The sequence below is a fragment of the Monodelphis domestica genome, chromosome 6 (genome assembly GCF_027887165.1).
Source record: "Monodelphis domestica isolate mMonDom1 chromosome 6, mMonDom1.pri, whole genome shotgun sequence".
In the NCBI taxonomy this organism is placed as follows: Eukaryota; Metazoa; Chordata; class Mammalia; order Didelphimorphia; family Didelphidae; genus Monodelphis; species Monodelphis domestica.
In genome coordinates, this window is record NC_077232.1 from 173,258,636 (window position 1) to 173,283,417 (window position 24,782).

The 24,782-nt window shown below is 40.8% G+C and overlaps 1 protein-coding gene across 1 annotated transcript in view; it reads left to right on the forward strand.

The window, feature by feature from the left end:
• Positions 1-1,138: 1,138 nt before the first annotated feature.
• SCOC (short coiled-coil protein) overlaps positions 1,139-24,782 on the forward strand; it is a 59,627-nt gene continuing 35,983 nt past the window's right edge. Inside the window, exon 1 of the mRNA XM_007496301.3 lies at positions 1,139-1,225. Coding sequence (XP_007496363.1) covers positions 1,150-1,225 — 76 coding nt within the window. The 5' untranslated portion in view covers positions 1,139-1,149. The remainder of the gene's footprint in view (positions 1,226-24,782) is intronic.

Sequence of the window (24,782 nt, forward strand, 5' to 3'; positions counted from 1 at the left end):
AAATTAAGATGTGTTCTCCACAGGATTTTAACAGAGAGCTTAGAGCTTGATTGGACATCAAAGGTCCCACAGCCAATGACCAAGGCCAGATGTTCTGACATTTGTCTTGCTACGGGACTTTGATGACTCTGGAAGAGAGAATGAAGTTGAGGACTTTGTGCAACTCTGTCTCACTTAAATCCAATTCACGTGCACGTCCAAATATCACCCTATGATGTCATTGGTCCTTGTTGAAAACAAAGGACAAACAACAACATAGGTATGTCTATATACATATTCATGTAAGGTATATGTGTCTCTATGTACACACACATACATAAGTGCAGAAACATTCTTTTTAAATACAAAGGAGTTTGGGGAGGGAAGAAACTAGCAATTGGGCAGGAGAGAGGATTAGGAAAAGCTTTGTGTTAAGATAGAGCTTGAGCCAAGTCTCGAAGGAAGTTTTATATACGTATTTTATATGCACAAATACACACATATATGTATATATGTCTGTGCATGTGTGTGTACATATGCAGAGACACACTCATATACTACAATTTCCTTTAAGACTCAGCTCAAGCTTTAACTTCAACATGCAGCTTTTCCGAATCCCCTCTCCTCTCCCAGTGGCTGGTTTCTTCCCTTCCTAAAATGCCTTTAAAAAATGGATTCTGTCCACATGCCTAGCTCCATCCATGTTGTGTCCTCCAAAGAATGTAAGTTCTTGAAGACAGGTCCTGTTCCATCTCATTCCTTCATACATTTGTACCCTCAGTGCCTCACACCTTCATTCATTGGTCTTTCACTGCCCAGTGCCTGGCACATAGTAGACATTTAAAGGATTTTTGATTAATTAAAGAAGCCATCTTTGGATCCCAGCCCTTCTGCACATAAGTATATGTATAAGTCTGTACGTGCCTACTCAGCATCTCTCTGGTCGACGCTTGTAACTCTTTAACTGTGAACCTTGACAATTTTCATCAGAGATGCAGCGCTGGGGCCAGAGGCCTTGTGGCAGTTCCTGGGAGGATCAGGTAGCATCAGGTTGCTAGTTCCACTCCCTCATTAATGATTGAACCAGCAGTGTCACATGGACACTGAGTATGGGGGGGGGGATGACTATCTCCCTTTTCCCCATTTCCTCCATCTACTGGCTTGAACAAGATGGACAACTCGTGCAAAGAGGAGGAGGAGGAGGAAGGTAGTACCTTTACCAACATTCCTCTGACAGATGATACAGGTAGGGGATACATGATGGGGGGCAGAGGGGGGAGGCATGGTAAAACCATGTAAATTAAAGATCACAAAGTCCTTTTGAATAAAATTAGGCAATCTCTCTCTCTCTCTCTCTCTCTCTCTCTCTCTCTCTCTCTCTGTCTCTCCTGTGGAATGATTTTTGAAAGTACTTGTCAAGTAGTCCAGGTTGTGACTCTTGGGGTGGGAGATGGGAATTAATTCTCAGGGGAGAACAATGTGGGATATTTGCAATGCCAAGGGACAGAACCACTCAGCTGAAAATAAGAATATCCCTTCTGATTTCTTGGGAAAGTGAAAGGAAAATAGGAATCATCTTGTGTAGACTTTTTTTTTTTTGAGAAGTAGAAGAGAATAAGGATTTGCTGCTTCCACCTACATAAAAGTAAAAGTAAAAGTCTGGATAGGATTGTAGATTTAGAACTAAGAGGGAGTTTGGAGGCCAGCTAGGCCAGCCCACCAACTTTAAAGATTAGGAAACTGAAGTCTGGGAAACTTAATGACTAGTCCAAAATCATGTCACACTGGCAGAAAGCAACAGAGTTGGGATTTGAATCCAGGTCTTCTGGTACTAAAGTGAATGTATTTTTCATGGTACCACACTGTATCCCTTTTCTACAAAGCAGAGAAAGGAACAGAAAGATCAACATGTGGTTTACTGAATTTGTTGGATTTCTTAATCGTTTCTAAAAGAAGAAGTGAGAAAGGAATTTAGCCTCTGACTATAAAATAAACAATAAAATAGAAAATGCCAGTTGTTGTATAGTAAAGCATGAATGGAGAGGCAAGATGGCACAGTAGGTAAGAGCTCAAATAAATCATATGCCAACCACTGACTTGCTGAGGGACGATGGGTAACTCTCTGAGCCTTACCTTCCTCGTATACTAAAATGATGATAGAAAAGCAGGGTATAATAGAGAGAATTCTGGACTTGGAGTCAGAAAGATCTGGGTTCTAATGACTGTTTCCAACATATGAGCTTATTTAGTTTCCAGTTGCATTGAGAGAAAGGACATCCAGGAATAAGGAGGTGAGAATTCTGCCATTCTCTGCCCTGGTCATAATGCATCTGGAGTATCAGGTTCAGTTCTGGGCACTACTTTTTAGGAAGGACATTGTTAAGCTGGAGGTCATTCAGAAGAAAACAACTGGGATTCTGACGGGCCCCATCATGGTGTCATATGAGGAGCAGTGAAGGGAGTGAGCCTGTCCAGCTTGGGGAATTGAAGCTTGGCGCATGAAAGAAGATGTGACAGCTGTCTCCCAACAAACATCTGTCATATGAAAGAGGGGTTCAACTTGTTCTACTTGGTTTCCAAGGGCAGAACAAGGAGCAATGGGTAGAAGTTGGAGAGAGGCAGAGTTTAGGTTTGATGTTAGGTGAAACTTCATATGAATGAGAGCTATCAAAACTGGAATGGGCTGCCTAGGAAGTTTTAGGCTCACTTTTCCTTGGAGACCTTCAGATCAAGGCTAGATGAACAGAAAAAGACTAGCTACCTTCAGAGAGAGAACCAATTAACTGAGTACAAACTGAAGTATAGTTTTTTTTAACTTTATTTTTCTTGCTTTTTATTTTTGTCAACATGGCTTAAAATGGAAATATGTTGAACATGATTTCACATGCACAATACCCTATATTGCTTGCCTTCTCAAGATGTGGAAGAAGGGCTGGTTAAAGGGAGATGATTTGGAATTTAAAGTTTACAAAAAAAGAGTGTTAAAAGTAAATAATAATTAAAATATATACTTTTTAAATTTTTATCTTTAAATATTTTTCCATACTTACACGATTCACTTTATTTCCCTCTTCTCTTTCTTCTCCCCTCCCAGAGCTGATAAGCAATTCCACTGGGTTGTACGAATGTTATCACTTGATACCTATTCCATATTATTCATTGTTGCTATAGAGCAGTTTTTAAAAGCCTAAACCCCAAATCACATACCCATATATACATGTGATAAGTGATGTCATATTTTTCTTTTGCATTTCTACTCCCACAGTTCTCTCTCTCAATGTGGGTAGCATTCTTTCCTATAAGTCCTTCAGGAGTATCCTGGTTCATTGCATTGTTACTAGTAGCAAACTTCATTACATTGCATTGTTTCACAATGTTTCACTTTCTGTGTACCATGTTCTTCTGGTTCTGCTCCTTTCACTCTGCATCAGTTCATTGAGGTTCTCCCAGTTCACATGGAATTCCTCCACTTTATTATTCCTTTTAGCACAATAGTATTCCATCACCAACATATACCACAATTTGTTCACCCATTCCCAATTGAAGGGCATCCCCTCATTTTCCAATTTTTTTGCCTCCACAAATAGCACAGCTATAAATATTTTTGTACAAGTCTTTTTCCTTATTATCTCTTTGGGGTATAAACCCACCAGTGGTTTTGCTGGATCAAAGTGTATGCATTCTTTTAAAGCTAAAAGTTAATAATAATTTTTAAAAATAGAAGACTGAATGGCCACCAGTAGGTGATGCTCTTCAGGAAGCTCTTTTTTAAGGTAGTAATTGGACAAATGACCACTGGGGTCCTGTGCTTTTCAATTCTTTTTGTTACAAATGTGCATCCAGCAAAATAAATCCCCATATTGACTACATCCAAGTCTCTCTCTCTCTTTCTCTCTCATTCATAGCATCTCTCTAGGTGAGTGGCATGTTTCATCTTCATTCTTTTGGGTGTAAGATTTATCATTGCATTGAGCAGGATTCTGAAATCTGTAAAGTAGTTTTTTTCTCATATAACATTATCATTGTATAAATTATTATCCTGGTTCTGCTTGGCATCAGCTCACAGAGGGCTTCCCAGTTTATGTTGAGGTCTTTCTTACATTGATATTCTTTGATTCAGTGATCTTGAACCCAGTCATGTGCTGGAGCCAGCTCTAAGGTGAGATCCAATTGTTAAATTTTCAGCCTAGTTATTTATACTTCAGAAATCAGCAAAAACTACAAATCGGGGCTTTATTTATTGTTTTGTTGATTGTCTGCTCTAGGCCAAAGAAAAAGTGATGGAGAAAATATTATGCAGAATAAATATAAAAAGTGTGTCCTGCAGATATTTTTTTCAGATATGGTTTGTTAAACATTTATCAGCATACCCCTATATATACCCCAACTTCGTTTTCATCATTTTGCAGGAAAGTCTTGTATATGTGTGAGTATGGGAAGTGGGGGGGGGTAGTATCAAAATATCATGGAGACTGCATCTCAAGCAGAGGGGTTACTATTTTCAATTAACAGAGAAAACAGCTATGAATATTTTACATGATTGCTCTTTCCTAATGTGGACATTTCTCCACTTTCTTTCTAAATGCTCAGATTCAAAGAGACTTTTTCTAAAGTGCACCAGACAATTAGCAGCAATGATCCAGGGATGGGGTTCCCATTCTACAGACCTCCAAACATCATGGGGGAGAGGAAGGAGTGAAAGGAAGCCAATTTCAGTCTTTATGTGGGTGAAACAATAAACAGAGGTTATTGAGGCTTCAGAAGCAATAGCATATTATAGGCCTTAACAGGCTCCCACTAGGCTGGACTCAGATACAGTAGGCAACAAAAGAAGCAGAGGCCAAGGGAAATTCACATTTTGGAGCCTGGGAGTAGCAGGTTTTGCTAGGATGGTTAGTGAGGATGCAATTAAACCCAGGCTTTCTACTCCATCTTAGGAAAGGTCATTTCTAAATGTCAGAAAAGGCAGTTTGGGCTGGCAAATTAGTAACACTAGACCAAACGTCTTTTCTGCTCTTCTCCCCACCCCCATCACCCCCATTTTGTTTCTCTGCCCCCACTTCTTGCCCCTAGCCTGTCATTCTCAAACCTCCTCTGTCTACGGTTCAGTACCTGTGAGATCTGAAATCAAGATCATCTGGTCTAACCCCTTCACTCTACAGAAACAGAAACTGAGGCCCATTGAGCTCAAGTAACGTGCCTGAAGTTTCACACAATAAATTAGAAAAACTGGGTTTGAATCTTAATTCTTTCCCTTATTATGTGAAACTTCGGGCAATACTCTTTTCTGTGCTTCCCCATCTTCCCTCTCCCCCTCTCCCAATTTTTCCTTTTAATTATTCTAAAGTATCAAATGCTATGGATACTAATGTGGGCCATCTAAAAACTAAACTCCAGAAGGAGTAAGGAAGAGTATTGCCACGGATCTCACATCAGCAGTGAGGTGATGAGCCCTAGGACCAAAGACATGGGGGACCAGACCCACAGAACCCCCATATTCTAGGGAAAACTTATGAAAGGTATAAGAGCTCAGAGGACATTTAGTTCAGTCCCAGAAATTGTAGATTAAAGGAAATGGGACCCTAAGTCAGTCAAATAGCAATCATTTATTAGGCACTGACTATTTGCAAGTCACTGTGCTAAGTTCTAGAGATACAAATAAAAGCAAAAGCTTGTCCTTGCTTTCAAGCAGTTCATAGTCTAATGGGGGAGACGACATGAAAACCCTTGTGAACAAATAAGACATATACAGGATAAAACGGAGATAAGCTCTAAGAACGTTAATGATTTGCTTAATGCCATATCTCGTTAGTGGCGGAGCTGGATCACCTCCAGAGTGGGCAAAGGGATGGAGACTGGACTTGAAGAAATTCCCTGAATCAATGCAAGTCAGGACTGATTCTGCAACGTATAATCTTGGAGAGCTGCCTAGAACACAGAGAGGTTCCGTGACTGGTCTGGGATCCCACAGCCAGGATGTGACAGAGGCAGCACTTAGACAAGGTCTTCCTGATGTGGAGGCTAGCTCTGTTATATCTCTCAACCTCTTATTAGGAGACTATTGTTCAGTTGTGTCCAAATCTTTGTCACCCTGTTTGGATTTTTCTTGGCAATAATACTAGAATAATGTGTCATTTCCTTTCCCAGCTCATTTTCCAGATGAGGAAACTGAGGCCAATAGAATTAAGTGACTTGTCCAGAGTCATACAGCTAGTAAGTTCCTGAGGTCTGATTTGAATTCAGGAAGATGAGTCTGGCACTCAAGCCACTTCCCTTTAGATGATAGAATGCTTTATATAAATGAGGATCAAATTCTAATACAGACCAAAATTAAAGTCACTATATACAGGACTTGAACTCAGGTCTTCCAAAGCCTTAAGGGCTGCTCTCTACCACTCTATCACTTTGCTTTTCTGCTAAACAAAAAGTCTTAACTAATAAAGATCTGATTTTGTTGGGATTTCTATTTTCCTCACTAGTTTATTGGAATTGATTATTGAGAAAAAGCCTAAAATTAATTAGCTTTGCTCTGTTTACTTAGAGCTAATAGAATGTGAACTCCTTGAGGGGAGAAGCCGATTCAATTATTTTTTTGTCATCAGCACCTAGTACAGTGCTTGGCACATAGAGGATGTTTAATAAACACTTATAGACCGATTGATCGTAGTTTTAGAACTGGAAGCCCTCTGAGAAGTCATCTAGGCCAACTTCCAAGTGGGGAAATCAAGGCCTAGAAAGATAAAGAATATACACCTAATGTCAGGTTCACAAGACACAGAGCTGGAATTTGAACCCACAGTCTCTTCTAACCATGTGATCCCACTGTGGTCTCCTTTACACAGGTACTCTCTCTACCATGTGGATAACAATCTCACCATTCCTTTCCTGTGCAATTCTTTCCCAGGTCATGAGATTATAGAAAAGCTAAAAGGGACTTTAAGGGTCATCTTGTCCAACATTCCCATTTTATGAAAGAAAAAACTAGTCTCTGGAGATGGGGAGAGACTGGTTCAGGGTCACTCAGATGTTAAGTAGCTGAGCCAGGTTCAGGAAATCTTTCAGAACTGATTCACCCAGTACACAGACAGCCTAACACTGATTCTCTTAATATGTCAAGGGTCCCATTGTATCTCTTGTCCTTCATTCCCACTACACCCCTTTCCAACCATGCATGCCCTTGGTTCTGGGCTATAGATCAGAATCGTCTACCCCTTTCCCTCTCTTAGATCTTTTTAAGAAAGCATTTCATTTCTTTTTTGGTTACATTTTAATACAAATACATTTAATTTGGTTTAATTTTAAATACATTTAAATCTTTCTTCCTCCCTCCTTCTACATCCTCCACTAGAGAAGATACCATTTGACAAAGAAACATATATATATGTGTATATATATATATATGTATACATATATATGTGTGTGTATGGATATGAAACCATATCACAAGACCAATCAGTTTTTTTCTCTGGAGGTGGACATTCACGGTTATTTTTCAAACAATATTGCTATTCCTGTAGACATATATTCTCTTGGTTCTGCTCATTTCACTCTTCATTATTTCATGCAAGTCTTTCTCGGCTTTTGTAAAATCAACCTGCTCACTTTTTCTTACAGCAAAGTAGTATTCCATCACAATCATATACTTATTCCCCACTTGATGGGTATCCCTTTAGTTTCCATTCTTTGGCACCACAAAGAGAGCTGCTCTAAATATTTTAAAACATACAGGTTCTTTTCCTTTGGCCCTCATCACCCTGGGAAATAGGTCTAAGAGTGGTATGATTGGGTCAAAGGGTATATACAATTTTAAAACTTGTTGGCCATAATCCCCGATTGCTCTCCAAAAAGTTGGATCAGTTCACACATCCACCGACAGTGATATATCCCTCCCGCCATTTGTCATTTTCCCCTTCTATCATTTTAGCCAATTTGATAGGTGTGAAATGACATTTCAGAGTTGTTTAGTTTGCATTTCTCCAATCAGTAATACATTTAGAACAGTTTTTCATCTGACTACATAAAGCTTTGATTTCTTCATCCAAAAACTGCCTATTCATCCCCTTTGACTATTTATCAATTGGGAAATGACCCATATTCTTATACATTTGACAAAGTTTTCTAAATTTTTGAGAGATATGAGATCTTAATCTGAGAAACTCTATAAAATTCTTTCCTACAGTTTTCTACTTTCTTTATAATCTTGGCTACACTGCTTTTATTTGTTTAAAGACTTTTTATTTAATATAATTAAAATTATCCAGTTCTGGAAGTGACCACACTCACCATCATGTACTCATTCCTCCTTATCCACAGCCACAGCTTGGGTCCTAGTGTGGTCAAGGTTCTGGGCCTTGCTTATAGAGCCAAGTGAAGGCCCCTGACCTCAATTTCCCCCGATCAAGTGAGAGCTGCTACAGCTGAGGCTTCTGTCTGCATAGCTGCCCCCCCCCACTAGTTGCTGGTTGATTAGCAGTATCTGCACTTCGATCAGGCCAGACTCCTCTCTCCCCACAAGGTCACTTCTCTTCCTCCCCCTCCCCCTCCTTCTCCCCCTCTTCTTCCTCTTCCCCCTCATCTTCGCTTCTCTCTCTGAATCAATACTATGTATTGACTCCAAGGCAGAAGAGTGGTAAGGGCTAGGCAATGGGGGTCAAGTGACTTGCCCAGGGTCACACAGCTGGGAAGTGTCTGAGGGCAGATTTGAACCTAAGACCTCCTGTCTCTAGGTCTGACTCTCAATCCACTGAGCTACCCAGTTGCCCCCTCAGCTCTCTCCTAATATCCTCTCAAGTTGTCTTAGTGAGGACAACTGCTTTACCTGGCTTTTAATTATTTCCAGCGTTCTAAAGTTCACTTGGAGGCATGATTTTAAATTGTTTAGGAGGGAATTTGGGAAAGCCCAGTCATTTCATATCTTATTCTGCCATCTTCCCCCAATCCCTCTCCCTTTCTTAGATCTTAAGAAATGGAGCCCAGATGGAGTGTTGGAGCCACAGGCCCCAGTTTCTGGAAATGACTAGTGATCAGACCAAAGAGGATTTATTAGAAACCTCCCAAAACTCTGCCTTGGATAGCCTTCTTTTCTCTTTAAGCTTAATGGTTAATGAACTCGTCTTCTACATTTGATACAGATGATTCCTAAACCTCAATGGCTAACATGAATGTCTGCCTTGATTTCCAGTCCTATATCTCCAATCACTAAATTAATAAATAGGTCTTAAGCACCATTATGTATCAGACACTGTGCTAGGCATGTGGGTTACAGGAACAAAGAAGGATGTGATCTCTACCCGCAAAGAGCTCACTTTCAAATGGGGGAAATGGGTACTTATGAAAAAAATATAAAAAGTAGCAAAATTCAAGGTAGTTTAGGAGGGGGGACACCGGCATTTAGGGGTACCAAGAAAGTGTAAGGAGAATGTGCACTCCACGCAAAGGGACAGACAATTCAGACGTTTGGAGACAGAAGATGAAGTGCTCTGTGTGAAGGACAGAGGGCCAGTGTGGCAGAGAGTGTGTGTGGGAGGCAGTGTAATATCTAAAAAGAGAGGAAAGATAAGTTGGAGGAAGTCTGTGCAGGGCTTTAAAAACTAGAAAGGCAAATCTGGCCTCAGAAACTTCCTAGCTGTATAACCCTGGGCAAATCCCTTAACCCCGATTGCCTAGTCCCCACCACTCTTCTGTCTTAAGATTGCTACTAAGACAGAAGGTAAGGCTAAATAGGAAGGTTTTTATTTTGTCCTAAAAACAATAGGGAGTTATCAAGGGTTGAATGCAGAGGGAAGTCACATGTTCAGATCTATACTTAAAAAATTAATAACTGGAGGATGAACTGGAGTGGGGAAATACTTGAGGTAGGGATGGTAACTAGAAGGTTGTTGCAATAATCTAGGAAAGATGAGATATGAAGATTTAAATTGAGGTGTATCTGTGTGAGTAGAGAGGAAAGGTTAGATATAAGGGAGATGTTATAAAGTCAAAAATAAAGATGCAATAAATGCTTGGACACATAGAAGGTCAGGAAAGTCAGATAATATTAAGGTGATGAACCTTGGGGATTAGAAGGATGGTGGTGTCTGCAATAGAGGCAGAGAAGTTTGGAAGAGAAGAGGGTGCGGGGGGCGGGAGGGAAATAAAATGAATTTTTTGGACACAGGGATACATCCGCTTCTCTCTGTGAATCTTTAATTGCCCTTTATCACATAGGTTGGTTTCTAGAGGAAGGATTTGAACCCAGCTCTTTCTGAAACTCAACCTATAGTAGTAGAGAGTTCTTAATCTCGGTGTATTTGGAGAGGAAGTCTGAATTTGTCATTGTGGTTTTTATTGTCTTGACAACTATATTTCAGTATTTGGCTTCCTTTGTGATCTCATATTTTATTTCATATAGTTTTTAAAAATCCTTACTTTCCATCTTAGTAACAACTCAGAGACGAGGGCAAAGGCCAGCAAATGAGGTTAAGTGATTTGCCCAGAGTCATATAGCTAGGAAGTATCTGAGGTCAGATTTGAACCCAGGTCCCCCTAACTCCAGGACTGGTCCTCTATCCACTATACCACTTAGTGGCCCCTATTTCATGTATCAAAAAAAGAAACCAAAATCTCTTACCTTCTGTTTTAGAATCAATACTGTGTATTGGTTCCAAGGCAGAAGAGCAATACGGGCTACGCAATGGGGGTTAAGTGACTTGCCCAGGACCACACAGCTAGGAAGTGTCTGAGGCCAGTTCTCAATCCACTGAGCCACCCGGCTGTCTCCATTTATGTATTTTTAAGCATTATTCTGAAAAGGGGTCCATGGGCTTTACCTGACGGTTAATGGGATCTCTGACACACACCAAGGATCAAGAACCCCTGCTTTAGCATCTTCCAAGCAGGAACCAAAGAAGATGGCAGATACTTACTTGGATCAGACCAGAAAAAACTCCTGCCCTGGGTTGTATACATTCACACCTTCTAAAATGGATGTGACTTATAACCATGGAAAAATATTCTAAATTAATTAATTAAATACAAATTTCCAAATTTTAAAAAAGAAATAAAATGGATGTGACCAGGAATATTACTTCAAGAGACCATTCCACCGTCCTTGAGGATGTCTAGAAAGATCATCACTGGTATGTTGGAAATGTTATTTTTAGCAAAGTTGAATAAATGTATTCATTTTGCTAGTAATGCTAGGAAGTTTCAGGAAATCTTAATTGTCATTTGGGGACCCATAGACACAGTTAATGACTTGGGTAAAGTGAAGCCCAGTGTTCCTGTAAGCTGACTACACTCTGGGCAGCGTGGCATTGGGGAACCGTCTTCTGGCCTGGCAAGATGCCTTCGAGACTTCGCATAAAGAGACCTCATATGAACAGTCCAGAAAAGGGAGATAACCCTGAGGCACTCAGTTATCTGGGAAGAGGGTCACTAACGTCTCTCTCAAATTATAAGCATTCTTTTTTAGGTATATCTCTAATCAGAGGAAATCCACTTAACTGAAGGAAATAATCGAGTATAATCTAAAAAGAGTTTTAATAAACCAAGAAGCTGAGTAGTGAAATAATACTTAAGACATCATTTAAATATTTGTAATCATTTAAAACACTTTCTAATTTTCTCATCAAGACATAATTTTTTTAAACTCTTACCTTCTGCCTTGGAACCAATACTGTGTATTGGTTCCAAGGCAGAAGAGTGGTAAAGGCTAGGCAATGGGTGTCAAGTGACTTGCCCAGGGTCACACAGCAAGGAAGTGTCTGAGGCCAAATTTGAACTCAGGACCTCCAGTCTCTAGGCCTGGCTCTCAATCCACTAAGTCACCCAGTTGCCCCCTCATCAAGCAATGATGTGGTTCATACACTAATAACAGCCAGCATTTATGTAGTATCTAAAGGTTTGTGGAGAACTTTCTGTTATCTTATTTGACTCTTAAAAGAGCCCTGTGAGATCAGTACCATTATCATCCCTATTTCAGAGATGAGCAAACTGAGGTTGAGAGAAATGAAATGATTTGTCCCACCGCTAGTAAAAGACAGAAGCAGGGAAGCAAGATTTAGACTCGGATTGTTCTTACTCCAAATATTTGAACTACTTTGTCTGTTATTTTCTGAAACAAAGCCATTAATCAGGGTCCTTCGTTAGTAATTTTTTGGCTTACCCCCTCCCCCCCTTATTAGTTTAAATGAAACAAATGGAGTTAGTTAGCATTTAAGAGAGAAGAATGGTGAATAATTGATTCCAAATCTCTCTAGATTCTGCTGAGCATTTGGGGGGGGGGGGCAGATAGATCTTCCCATGAGATCCCAGGTCTTTTGCTGTTGTACTAAGAGAGGAAGCAGGGACCCTCAGAGTTGTCCGCTATTTCCTGGTCCTAGGAGGCGGATCTCCTCAGAGGCAAGTCTTGTGGTGTCAGCTCTGGACTTCTCTCCATCACCTCTCAGAAGGATAGAAGTTTGGGGCTGGGAGGGTCTTCTTTCCACATGATTGTCTTTGGTGGAGTTAAAAAAAGGGCTGGATTCAGGAGTGAGAGGGCCAGCGTGGGACTCCTGGCGCTCACACGGAATAGCCAGATGGCCCTGAGCACGTCACGTGACTTTCCTAAGCCTGTCAGGTGCCCGGCACGCCATACCCATGACCAGGCCCCGCCTTCTTTCGGGATGGGAAGTCTGGAGTCAGCTCCACCAGGGCTGTTCAGAAAGGCTGGCGGCCCTTTCGTTATCACTTTTGGCTGAAAACGTAAGCATCCATGCACGGCCCACCACGCCCATCCTGATGGCACAAAGAGAAGAGGGAGGGCGAATAATGAGCAGACACCAAGGACCTGGAAGATGCCAGGCCTCTCAAGACTCATTTGGTCTCTCTCCTGCCCCAACTCAACATTTGAACCCAGGTCTTCCTGATTCCCTACCTGAGCACTCGATTGGGCTCTGCTGTGCTACTTATTCTCATTGCAGGTCCTGTTGGTCTGTTAGTTTGGCCCAGAATAGAGCAGCCCCCTTCCCCCTCTCCGCATCTCCCAAACATTCCACTGCAGCTATGGCCAGAGGGTCACAGCCTGCCCACTGCCTGCTTTTGTACTGCCTCAGAGTTACGGAGTGTTTTTACATTTTAAAAATACAATAAAACGTTCTTTCCCAAAAACCCTTTCAAGAAACACCCGTGTTACTCATTCCCAAGCCTTCCATTATTCCCGGCGCCATAATTCACCGCAGAGGGATATCCTGCCTCCTTCATTCACTCCTGTGTTCTGCACTATCCCATGCTCTACACTGCAAACAAATGGATGATACTCCGTGTCCCCAGGCTTCTGAGGCAATATTTTGTAAACAAAAGGCTAGAATCATGGAATCAGGGGCTGGAGGGGGGGGGCTCTCAGATCATCTAGACCAGCCCCCTTCTTTTTGCAGCTGAAAAAACCAAGCCCCAGCAAGCTTATGTAGCTGGTCCAGCATCTAGTCCAAGGGTCCCCAAACTACAGCCTGGACCACATGCAGCCCCCTGAGGCCATTTATTCGGCCCCCACCACACTTCCAAAAGGGGCACCTCTTTCATTGGTGGTCAGTGAGAGGAGCCCTGTATGTGGCTATGCCTCAAAGCACAGCATCACTCTCTTACAGTACTACTTCTGGTGACATAATCCTTTGTGCTGCACCTTGAGAACAAGGCACTGCGCAAAGGATTATGGGGATGCACAATGGAAGACGTCAGCATGGTGAACTGCGATCTGGAGGAGAGGATTCTGCACTGTGTAGACTGCTGCCCGGTATGGTGGTGGCAGTGATGGGCCTGCACAAGGTGTGACAGAATCCCTATGCATTTGTTCATTGTTTATTTTTATAGTCCGGACCTCCAAAAGTCTGAAGGACAGTGAACTGGCCCCCTGTATAAAAAGTTTGGGGACCCCTGATCTAGTATATAGCAGATTCTGAATTCAAACTCAGATCCAATGATTCCAAATCCAGTGCTTTTTTACCATACTTTACTTACAGTCTCTTGAAGTGCTGTAGTAATATAAACCACTGAGCCTTGAGCAAAGCAAACAACTGAGGTCAACAGCTAGCTTATAGAAAGCATTTCTCCAGGAGAAGCAGCTAAGAGAGCTAACATCATGGGCAGCAGGGAAGTGAGGACTAAAAGACTTGCCTTCAGCAGGGGGAAAGGCGGGGGCAATCTTGCAGTGACCTGCACAGAATGTATCATGTCTGTCTTTGTTTCGTGACTAAGAAACTGCACACTGTGGGCAGACTATCAGCTGTTCTCTCTTCTAGAGGAGAAGGTAAAGAGTTAGAGAGACGCCTTTCTACTCTCTGCATTGTTGCTGTGCCTTAGAAAAATGGATGGGTGGGGTGGAGGGTGCAGCTGGGTGGCTCAATGGATTGAGTCTCAGGCCTAGAGAGGGGAGGTCCTGGGTTCAAACCTGACCTCAGACACTGGGCAAGCCATTTAACCCCCATTGCCCAGCCCTTACTGTTCTTCTGCCTTGGAACCAATACACAGTATTCATTCTAAGACAGAAGATAAGAGTTTAAGAAAAAGAAAATGGATTGAGGGCATCAGTGTAAAGACAAGTCATCACTCACTATATGCTAGGAACTGGCTAATTACTGGGCATACAAAGGAAGGCAAAGGACCTTGTCCTTGAAGAACTCACAGTGTAATGCAGTAGGTAACAGGTGAACAATGTAAGAGAGGAAACTTAGACTGTCTGCCAGAGGAACAAGACAAGTGGGGGAAGGGCAAGAGGAACAGAGAAAGAACAGAGAAGAGCTGAGAAGATCGGGACAGTTAATGTCACTTCTCTTTGGGAAGCCCTTCAGACAGGTTCCTCTGAAAGCACCTCTGAGCCCTGGTCATCCTTCTGGGAATCCAGACCCCCTGAATCCAGCCAAAGACAACAGGAGTGGATAGGACTTTTGATATAAAGCCATCCACCCCAGGAAGATTTCCTCTGCATCCCTCCAAAGCAGCTTTTGCACTCCAATATTATAACTAGGACAGAGAGAAGTCAAGACAGCTCTCACAATTGACCCCAGAGGGTCAGGCAAGCACAGCCTGATCCTGCAGGATTTGGGGAGAAGGGGTTCAATTGTTAGGTTTTAGGGACTTCCTATTTCCCATTTTCCCAATACCTTATCCTTCAATCTCCCTTACCTTACTCTTTGTGTGTTCCTCAATAAATAGCTGTTCTGTTGATCTAGTTCATGCTCAGAATATTCAGGGAGAGGGACCAGAAGCTTTGGGGAGAAGAACTATATCTCCTCCCCAAACAAGAACCTGTTTAGTCCTGGATTTACTTCAGCCCTGCCTCTGAAGAAAAGTAGTCAGTAACCCTGAAGACAGCTAATGCGGTTTTTTTGAGGAAGGAGAGGGGAGAGACTATCTGTTCCCTCTCTCCACTCTTTAGCTCCATTTCATCTTTATCACACTCTGGTCTTGAACTCAGTGGTGGAGAGCTCCATCCCTTTTCCCCTCCATTACAACAACCTACCCACAGAATAAACTGGGGATTATCTCAGAGGGAAAGCCTCAAGATTGAGGAGGACAGAGAGGGATTTCTTTCCAAGGAAGAACAAATGACTAAAGTGGGGGGGAACTAATATGGGGAGGAAGAGGAAGGAAGGAAAGAAAGAAGGAGAAAGAAAGGAAGGAAGGGAGGGAGGGAGGAAAGAGAGAAGGAAGAAAGAGAAAAAGGAAGAAAGAAAAAGAGAAAGAAAGAAGGGAAGGAGGGAGGGAGGGAGGAAGAAAGGGGAAAAGGAAGAAAGATGAGCACTAGATACTAAATAGCAAATTGGAGACTTAACAAGGTTCCTTTTAAGATGTAACAACAGCGATAATTTGACTCAATGACCTGTTAATTAGTTTTATCAACTGAGGCATAAAACAGAGAGATGTGTGCAGCTTGTTTCCTATGTTTCATCAGTCTCTTTAGGCAACCATCCCATTTCTCCAGATCAGAATGGGCTTCCTTTGTGTCTTCAGAATTTCCTCCTTGAGAACTTTCCATTCCTCCTAGCCTGGCTTCCCCAGGGAACGTGTATTCAGGGGAAGCACATCAGTGGAGGTATGTGGCTGTCATCCTGTGACAGAAATTAGAAGGTGTTTTCATGTCAGAACAATGCTTCATTTGGAGTTCCTTTAGTATCGACGGGCCTCCTGTATTACTGATGAAATGGGTTTTTCCTTGCTACCTTGGTAATCCAGCTGTTTTTAGGGGAAACAGCATGCTAAGTTCCAAACAACTGACCTTTACACAAACCCTTGAACTACATTTTCCTTAATTGGGAACTACAAGACAAAGCAAAACTCTTTGTGCTGAAAACTCTTGTGTCACCTTTGACCTATGACCTTGGTAACTGGAGCATCCTTCTATGCAAAAGGGGATTTGGTTTGCTGTGGTGTGAGGGTGTTTGATAGAATCAATATCATTACAGGCTCTGGGATATGATTCAGTATGTCTGTGATTGGTCATAGAGCCCAAGGACAGGGCAAGAAGAGTCAAAGGTCATCTAGTCCAACCTCTAAATTTTATATGTGAGGAAAGTGAGACCCACTGCCCGACTTAGCACCCTGATGACACAAAACAGAGGAGAGGGAAAAACCAACCAATGACCAAATGCCAAAGATCCTGAGAACCCAAGGTTGTAAGGTCAGGGCCATGTTCTTTGACTCTCAACTGAAGTTCTCTGACTCCAAATCTAACATTTTTTTTTTCCATGACATTACATATAAGACCTTCTGAGTCATTCTGTCCAGGGAGACCCAAAAGTCTTAGTGCAGTTTGAGGCCAGCAGACCAAGCAGCAGGTTATTTCCAGTTTTCCAAATTAAAAACAAAAACCTGAAAGCACTATATAATACTACTATCTTCATCATCTAGGGTCACCTTCTCTGGCTACTCTTTCTTCTCCCAAATCCCTCAATTTCCCCCTCCTTTGCCTTTGCTCAAATTGTTGTTAATGCCTGGAATTCCCTCTATAGCCCGTTCTCAGCCTATTGCAACTCCTTAAAATCTGACTTCAGACTTCCATTGAAATTCCCCTCCAAAGTTACCAGTGATCTCTAAGCTGCCAAATCCAATGGCTTTTTCGCAATCCTCTTTCCTTTGACCTCCCTGAAACCTTTGACATTGTTGGTCACTCTTTCATCTTCTGTCTAGGTTTTTAGGACACCACTGTCCCCTGGTTCTCCTCCTACCCCTCTGACTCCTCCACTTTCTTGTCTCTCCTTTCTCCACTTGTCAAATTGGGATCCTTGTTTCAGACTTTAAAAATTTTTGATATGGTAGAGCTTCACTAGTTTACCATGATTGTTAAGTAGTTCCTTCTTTCCTCAATGCTATCTTAGGAACAGAGATCTTCCGATTCAAGTCCCCTTACACAATCATTTACATTTTTTCAATTTTATTTTTTGTTTGTTTGTTTATTTTATTTACTTATTTTCATTTGCCAAAAATCCATTTTCTCTCGTTTTTTATCTTATGCCCTAGTTAAAGGAAAACAAAACCTTGGTTTAAAATGCATAGCCCAAAAAACTGTGGGAGTAAAAACACAGAAGAAAAACAACTGCTTGAATACATAGGTCAAGGGGGATATGGCTGGGGATGTAGACTCTAAATGAACATCCTAATGCAAACACCAACAACATGGGAAACAGGTTCTGATCAAGGACACATGTAATACCCAATGAAATTACGGTTGGCTGTGGGAAGGGTGGGTGGAGGGAAGGGAGGGAAACAATGTGATTCTTCTACCCAAGGAATAATGTTCTAAATTGACTAAATAAATTAATTTAAAAAATAAAAAAATAAAATGCATAACCAATCAGGGGCAGCTTAAGGCTTTCAAAGTTGTTTACCTTTAAAATGTTATAACTGAATAAATTCTCCTGATTCTTCTTACTTCACCCTATATCAGGTCATACAAGTCTTTTCAGGTTTCTTTGAAACCAGGAAATATTCATTTTCATGTTTAGTGTACAACCTAAAAGTTGTGGTCAGACATTTTGGATCTGGGTGACAAAATCTCAGTCATCCCACCTCACTGAAAAGCTTATTACTTATTATAGCACCCTCTGGCTCAGCTCAGAGGATTTGATTTATGGATATCGGCTTCAACTCCTGCTCCCTGTTGACACAAAGCAGAGATAGGTAAGATCAGAACTCAGGCAGTTTTGAGAAATTCTACAATCTGTCCATATCTACTTTGTGTTTTGGAAAAGTGGACATTTTTTAGATGGTCATCCAGATATGTGATCAGTGTCTAAGGAGTTTGGGGCCTATCCTCCTCCCTTCTCATCCTTCCATATCCTATAAGTAGTGTAATTAGAGTTGCAACAAGCCCTTCTGGTTCACCATGATCTTTCTTCTTTTATTTCAAGCCCCTGCTCCATCTTAATCTCAGCAAACTGGGACCCCCCCAAACCCTGCAGCTCCCCTGAGGCATGCAAGGTCTATGCACCAGGACTGGTTAGCTGTGCAGCCTAAAACACCATCCTTGGCATAGAAATGCTTCCTTCTCATAGTTGCCATAATAATAATAACAATAGTTAGTCATAACCTGGTGACGATGAGGATGATGACAGCTCTCATTTCTATGGTAGGACCACAGTCAAGACCATACTTTTAAGATTCAAAAAGCATTTTATATCTATCTTGTTTGTTTCCCACAAAAATCCTGTGAGGTAAATTCTATTATCATTCTCATTTTTTTTACAGAGGAAGAAATACAGAAAGAATTTAAGCAACTTGCCCAGGGTTACTGCCCAGTTAGTAAGTGTCTGAGGCAGTATTTGAACATAAGTCTTCCTAACAACATTCTGTACTCCAAGTAAATTCCCTCTACCTCATGCCTGAAGGCTTTCTTCAGTAGCACCCAACTCCCAGGGTGTCCCAAAGAGGTGGGAGAGAATCAAAAGCAGATAATTTGTAAAGAGAAGCTGAGGAAGGGAAGAGAAAAGGGAGCTGAGCACAGCACCTAAAATCTAGACCACATCATTGTGAAAGCCATATTCTATTGTGACCTATTATTTTGAGATTGGTTCCAAGAATGCTTTGCATTTATTTTACCACTCCTGCCCCCCCCCCAACTCCCAACAACTTCATAAAAGCAACTCAAAGTCCTTTAATCACTGTTCACACTTTTGCACACAAGTAATTCAACTACTTCAATAGATCTATTATATCTTCTTTGTGGGGTCCATGTTTTTCTCAAAGTAAGTCTCCATCCATCTTAGCAGATCATGGCTCATTCGTTCCTGATCACATGCAAGTCTTTCCCCAAAGAACTTCTAGGATGGTTTCCTCTCTGAGGCAACACTCAATAAACTGGAGACTTTTTCCCTCTGAATTTCCATATATCGCAAGCATACCAATGAAACAGCCATTCATCACTGGTCTTCTACTCATAGTTTCCAAAGCTGTGCCAACATCAGACTTCAATAGTGGTTGTTAAAAAAACAACAACTTAAAGTATTGTTATTGTTGGCCCAGAGTTTCTTCTACCAAGGTAGATCATCTATAACTTACAATCTTAGAGAGTTGCCATGGTGCAGTAGAAAGAATTTAGAACTTGATTACCCGAGTTCAAATCCTGACTCCAATACTTACTACTACCTGTATGACCTTGGGCAAGTCAACCTCTCTGAGACTTAGTTACCAAATCTGTAAAATGAGGGGATTGAACTAGATGACTTTTCAATTCTATATCTATGGTCCTGAGATTCTTTTTTCCCACATAATGTGTATCAAAAGTAAGCCTTAAATCAATGCCTTTCTGATTCCAAGGCTGCTGCCATGCTTTCTACTATTCCATGATGCCTCTCAATTACATACATACATGATGCCTCTTATTACATAAGCATGAGCCATTAATATAGATCAATGTATTAAATTAGGAATTTGCCTCAGAATTGTGGACCTTCAAGGAGACTCCAAATGGCTCTTTTAGAAAGGAAGATTAATTAGTCAATATGGCACCATGGGAGAGGGGCAACATTATTGGAGAACATTATTCTTTGGTTACAATAATCACATTACTTCCCACCCTCCCCTCCTCTCACCCTTCCCACAGCCTACACGCAATTTAATTGGGTATTACATGTGACCTTGATCAGAACCTATTTCCATGTTGTTTGTACTAGGATGTTTATTTAGAGTCTACATCTCCAACTATATCTCCTCGACCTATGTGATCAAGCAGTTGTTTTTCTTTGGTGTTTCTACTCCCACAGTGTTTCCTCTGGATGTGGATAGTGGTTTTTCTCGTAGATCCCTCCAAGTTGTTCAGGATCACTGCATTGCCACTAATGGAGAAGTCCATTACCTTCAATTGTACCACAGTGTATCAGTCTCTGTGTACAATGTTCTCCTGGTTCTGCTCCTCTCACTCTGCATCACTTCCTGGAGGTTGTTCCAGTTCCCATGGAATTCCTACAGTTCATTATTCCTTTGAGTACAATAGTATTCCATCATCAATTTTTACCACAATTTGTTCAGCCATTCCTGCAATTGAAGGGCATCCCCTCATTTTCCAATGTTTTGCCACCACAAAGAGTGCAGCTATGAATATTCTTGTACAAGTCTTTTTCCTTATTATCTCTTTGGGGTACAAACCCAGCAGTGCTATGGCTGGATCAAAGGGCAGTCAGTCTTTTAGCACCCTTTGGGCATAGTTCCAAATTGCCCTCCAGAATGGTTGGATCAATTCACAACTCCGCCAGCAATGCATTAATGTCCCAACTTTGCCACATCCCCTCCAGCATTCATCACTTTCCTTTGCTGTCATGATGGCCAATCTGCTAGGTGTGAGGTGATACCTTAGAGTTGTATTTGTTTGCATTTCTCTAGTAAGGAGGGATTTGGAACACTTTTCATGTGATTATTGATGGTTTTGATTTCTTCATGTGAAAACTGCCTATTCATGTCCATTGACCATTTGTCGATTGGGGAATGGCTTGATTTTTTGTAAATTTCACTTGGTTCCTTATATATTTGAGAAATTAAACCTTTGCCAGAAAGTTTTGTTATAAAAATGTTTTCCCAATTTGTTGCTTTCCTTCTAATTTTGGTTGCATTAATTTTGTTTGTACAAAACCTTTTTAATTTTATATGATCAAAGTCATTCATTTTACATTTTATAATGTTCTCTATCTCTTGCTTGGTTTTAAATTCCTTCCTTTCCCACAGATCTGAGAAGTATTCTATTCTATGTTCACCTAATTTATTTATGATTTTATTCTTTCTATTTAAGTTATTTACCCATTTTGAATTTATCTTGGTATAGGGTATAAGATGTTGATTTAAAGCTAAATTTTCCCATACTGTTTTCCAATCTTCCCAGCAGTTTTTGTCAAATAGTGAGTTCTTGTCCCAAAAGCTGGGATGTTTGGGTTTATCAAACACTAACTTGCTGAGGTCATTTACCCCTAGTCTATTTCATTAGTCTACCCTTTTGTCTCTTAGCCAGTACCATATTGTTTTGATGATCACCTCTTTATAGTACAGTTTAAGATCTGGTTCTGCTAGGTCTCTATCCTTCACATTTTTTTCTTTTCCCTTGATATTCTTGATCTTTTGTTCTTCCAGATGAACTTTGTTATAATTTTTTCTGATTTTTATAAAAAATTTTTGTAGTTTGATAGGTATGGCACTGAATGAGTCAATTAATTTGGGTCGGATTGTCATTTTTATTATATTAGCTCATCCTACCCATGAGCAATTAATGTTTTTCCAATTATTTAGATCTAGTTTTAATTGTGTGAAAGGTGTTTTGTAGTTTATATAATTCCTGTGTTTGTCTTGGCAGATAGATTCCTGGATATTTTATATTGTCTAGGGTGATTTTAAATGGGAGTTTCTCTTTCTAACTCTTGCTGCTGAATGTTGTTGGAAATATACAGAAATGCTGGTGATTTATGTGGGTGTATTTTGTACTCTGCAACTTTGCTAAAGTTCTTAATTATTTCCACTAGTCTTTTAGTTGATTTTCTAGGGTTCTTTAAGTAGATCATGATATCATCTGCAAAAAGTGAGAGTTTAGTTTCTTCCTTGCCTACTTTAATCCCTTCAATTTCTTTTTCTTCTCTAATAATGATAGAGGTGATAATGGTCATCCTTGTTTCACTCCTGATCTTATTGAGAATGCTTCTAATTTATCCCCATTGCAGATGATGTTTGCTGATGGTTTTGGATATATATGGTTTATTATTTTTAGAAAAGGCCCTTCTATTCCTATACTTTCTAGTGTTTTCAATAGGAATGAGTGTTGTATTTTGTCAAAGACTTTTTCTGCATCTAGTGAGATAATCATGTGATTTTTGTTGGTTTGCTTGTTAATATGGCCAATTATGTGGATGGTTTTCCTAGTATTGAACCATCCTTGCATTCCTGGTATGAATCCTACCTGGTCATAGTGAATAACCCTCGTGATCACTTGCTGGAGTTTTTTGCTAGTATCTTCTGAGGTCTTCCTAATGACTAGGTATTAGGTGGTACAGTGGAGTTAGGAAGATCTGAGTTCAATTTGGATCTCAGACACTTATTAGCTATGTGTTATTGACTTCAGTTTTCTCATCTGTAAAACCTCCTAGGGTTGTGGTGATTTTTAAAGACATTTTCAGTTCTAAATCCTAGGTCTTTCTTTCCTGCAGTTCCAAAAACACAGAGGAAGCTCAATAAAATATGTGTTGATTCATCAGTAGAAAGCATATAGATTTGGAGTCATGGGACCTAGGTTCTAATTCTGACTGTGTAGTAAACAGTTATTAATTGTGTGACAGGGCAGCCAAGTGGTGCAGTGAGTAGAGTGCTGGGCTTAGAGTCAGGAAGATTCATCTTCCTGAATTCAAAACCAGCTCAGACATGTATTAGCTTTGTGACCATGGGCAAGTCATTTAACCCTGTTGGGCTGTTTTCTCACCTGAAAAAATGAGCTGGAGAATGATAATGGCCAACCACTTCTGTAGGAAAAAGGTACACTACTCCAGTGTCTTTTACCAAGAAAATCCTTAATGGGGTTAGGGAGAGTTGGCCCAAATTAAAACTGACTGAAGAATCACAAAGGTTGTGTGATCTTGGGCAAGTACTTAAATGCTATAAGATTCAGTTTTTCAACAACAAAGAGAGAGGGTTAGACTAGATTCAGTCAACAGGCATTTTTGGGTGCTCTTATATGTGTCAGACATGGCGCTTAACTCTGGGAATATAAAAATAGGAGTAGAAAGAAAGCAAGTCCTCAAGGAATTTATATTCCAGTGGAGGATACCACATCCCATTGAATGCAACTTTAAAAGGCAGGTGAGGGAGATAAGGTTGCAGTCCTCCTTAAATGAAAGCTCTAGGAGAAGTTATCCAATCAGAGAGAGAGGCTGCTGCAGGAAGGAGCTCCTTCCAGGGCTGGAATTCCATGACTGCAGTGATGCTTCAGGATGAAGAGGCCCATGGGAGAGGAAGTCTTTAGTTCAGACTGGGAAAATCACCTGCAACATCTCTCCCACCTCTAAATCTATGCTTCTATAATCTTCTGGCCAGATGGAAGGAAGAAACTAGTGATTTCTTCCATGAGAATTCCTGTTGTGGAAACTCTCCAGATACATTTCAGCAAAATCATCTTTAACTTATTATCTTAGAGAGCTTTCTTGATGCACTAAGAGCTACCTGTGTTCACCCCCAGTTAGCGTGTATCGGAGTCCAGATGGAACAAGGTGTTTAATGTTTGTACTGTGCTTTATATAGTATTTCCTTTGATCACCAAAACAGTCTCATGATGTAGGTACTATTATCATCTCTATTTTACATATGGGGAAACTGAGACCTGCACAGATTAAGTGACTTTGCTCATAGTCATCCAGCTAGTGAGTTTGTATGAAAGGATTTGAATTCAGGTTTCTTGACTCCAAGCTCAAGGGTCTACCACCAGATCTTTGAGAAAAATGATACAGAAAATGAGAGTGGGATTTGGAGTTAGAGGATCTGGGTTCAAATTCTGATTCTATTATTTTTCTCTCTCTCTGACCTTGGATGAATCAATTCAACTCTGTTAGCCTCTATTTCTTTTTATCTAGAAAATGAATGGCCTCCAAGGTCCTTTCTAGTTCTAAATGTAGAATTGGCAGGAATAGGTGACTATAATCTCAGGGAAAGAAATAAGGAAAAACTCCAGTGACTTTATGGTTCAGGGATAGTGGAATGATTAAGAAGTGGTACTACTTCATAACAAAGGAAAAAATAAAGAGTCAATTTGGGGGAGAGGCAGAAAAGAAGGTAGGAATAAGGATGTCAATAAAGAATATAGCAACTAATAATTTATATGGTATTTTACAGTTTACAAAGAATTTTACATATGCCATCTCATTTGCCTCTCATAACAACACTGTTAGGCAAATGCTATTATTATTATCTCTATTTCGTAGATAAGGAAATTAAAGCACATGAAAATTAAGTGATAACCAGGGCCAAGACCTAGTAAGACTCTGAGTCAAGATTTGAATCCAGGTCCTCTTGATTCCAAGTTCAGTCCTCACATGGCATTCCGTTTCTTACTCAACATTTCCACAAGAATACAAATCTGTAAATCATAGGCTATTACTTATGCAAATTCTATATTTTATTTCACCAGAGGCAGAATTAGTAGGAGACAGGGGGTCTTTGTCCCAGGCTCCCTGACCCCAGCAGAGGGCTAGTGGCTCGCCTTGCCCTTTCCCTTAGATTACCCTGCTCTAGGCTCTCCTAGCCATCCCACCCTTCTCCAGGGCCCTACCTCCCCAATGGATACGTGGGATCAGTACAGGTACAGTACTGAGGGGATGTGCCCCACTGTTCTT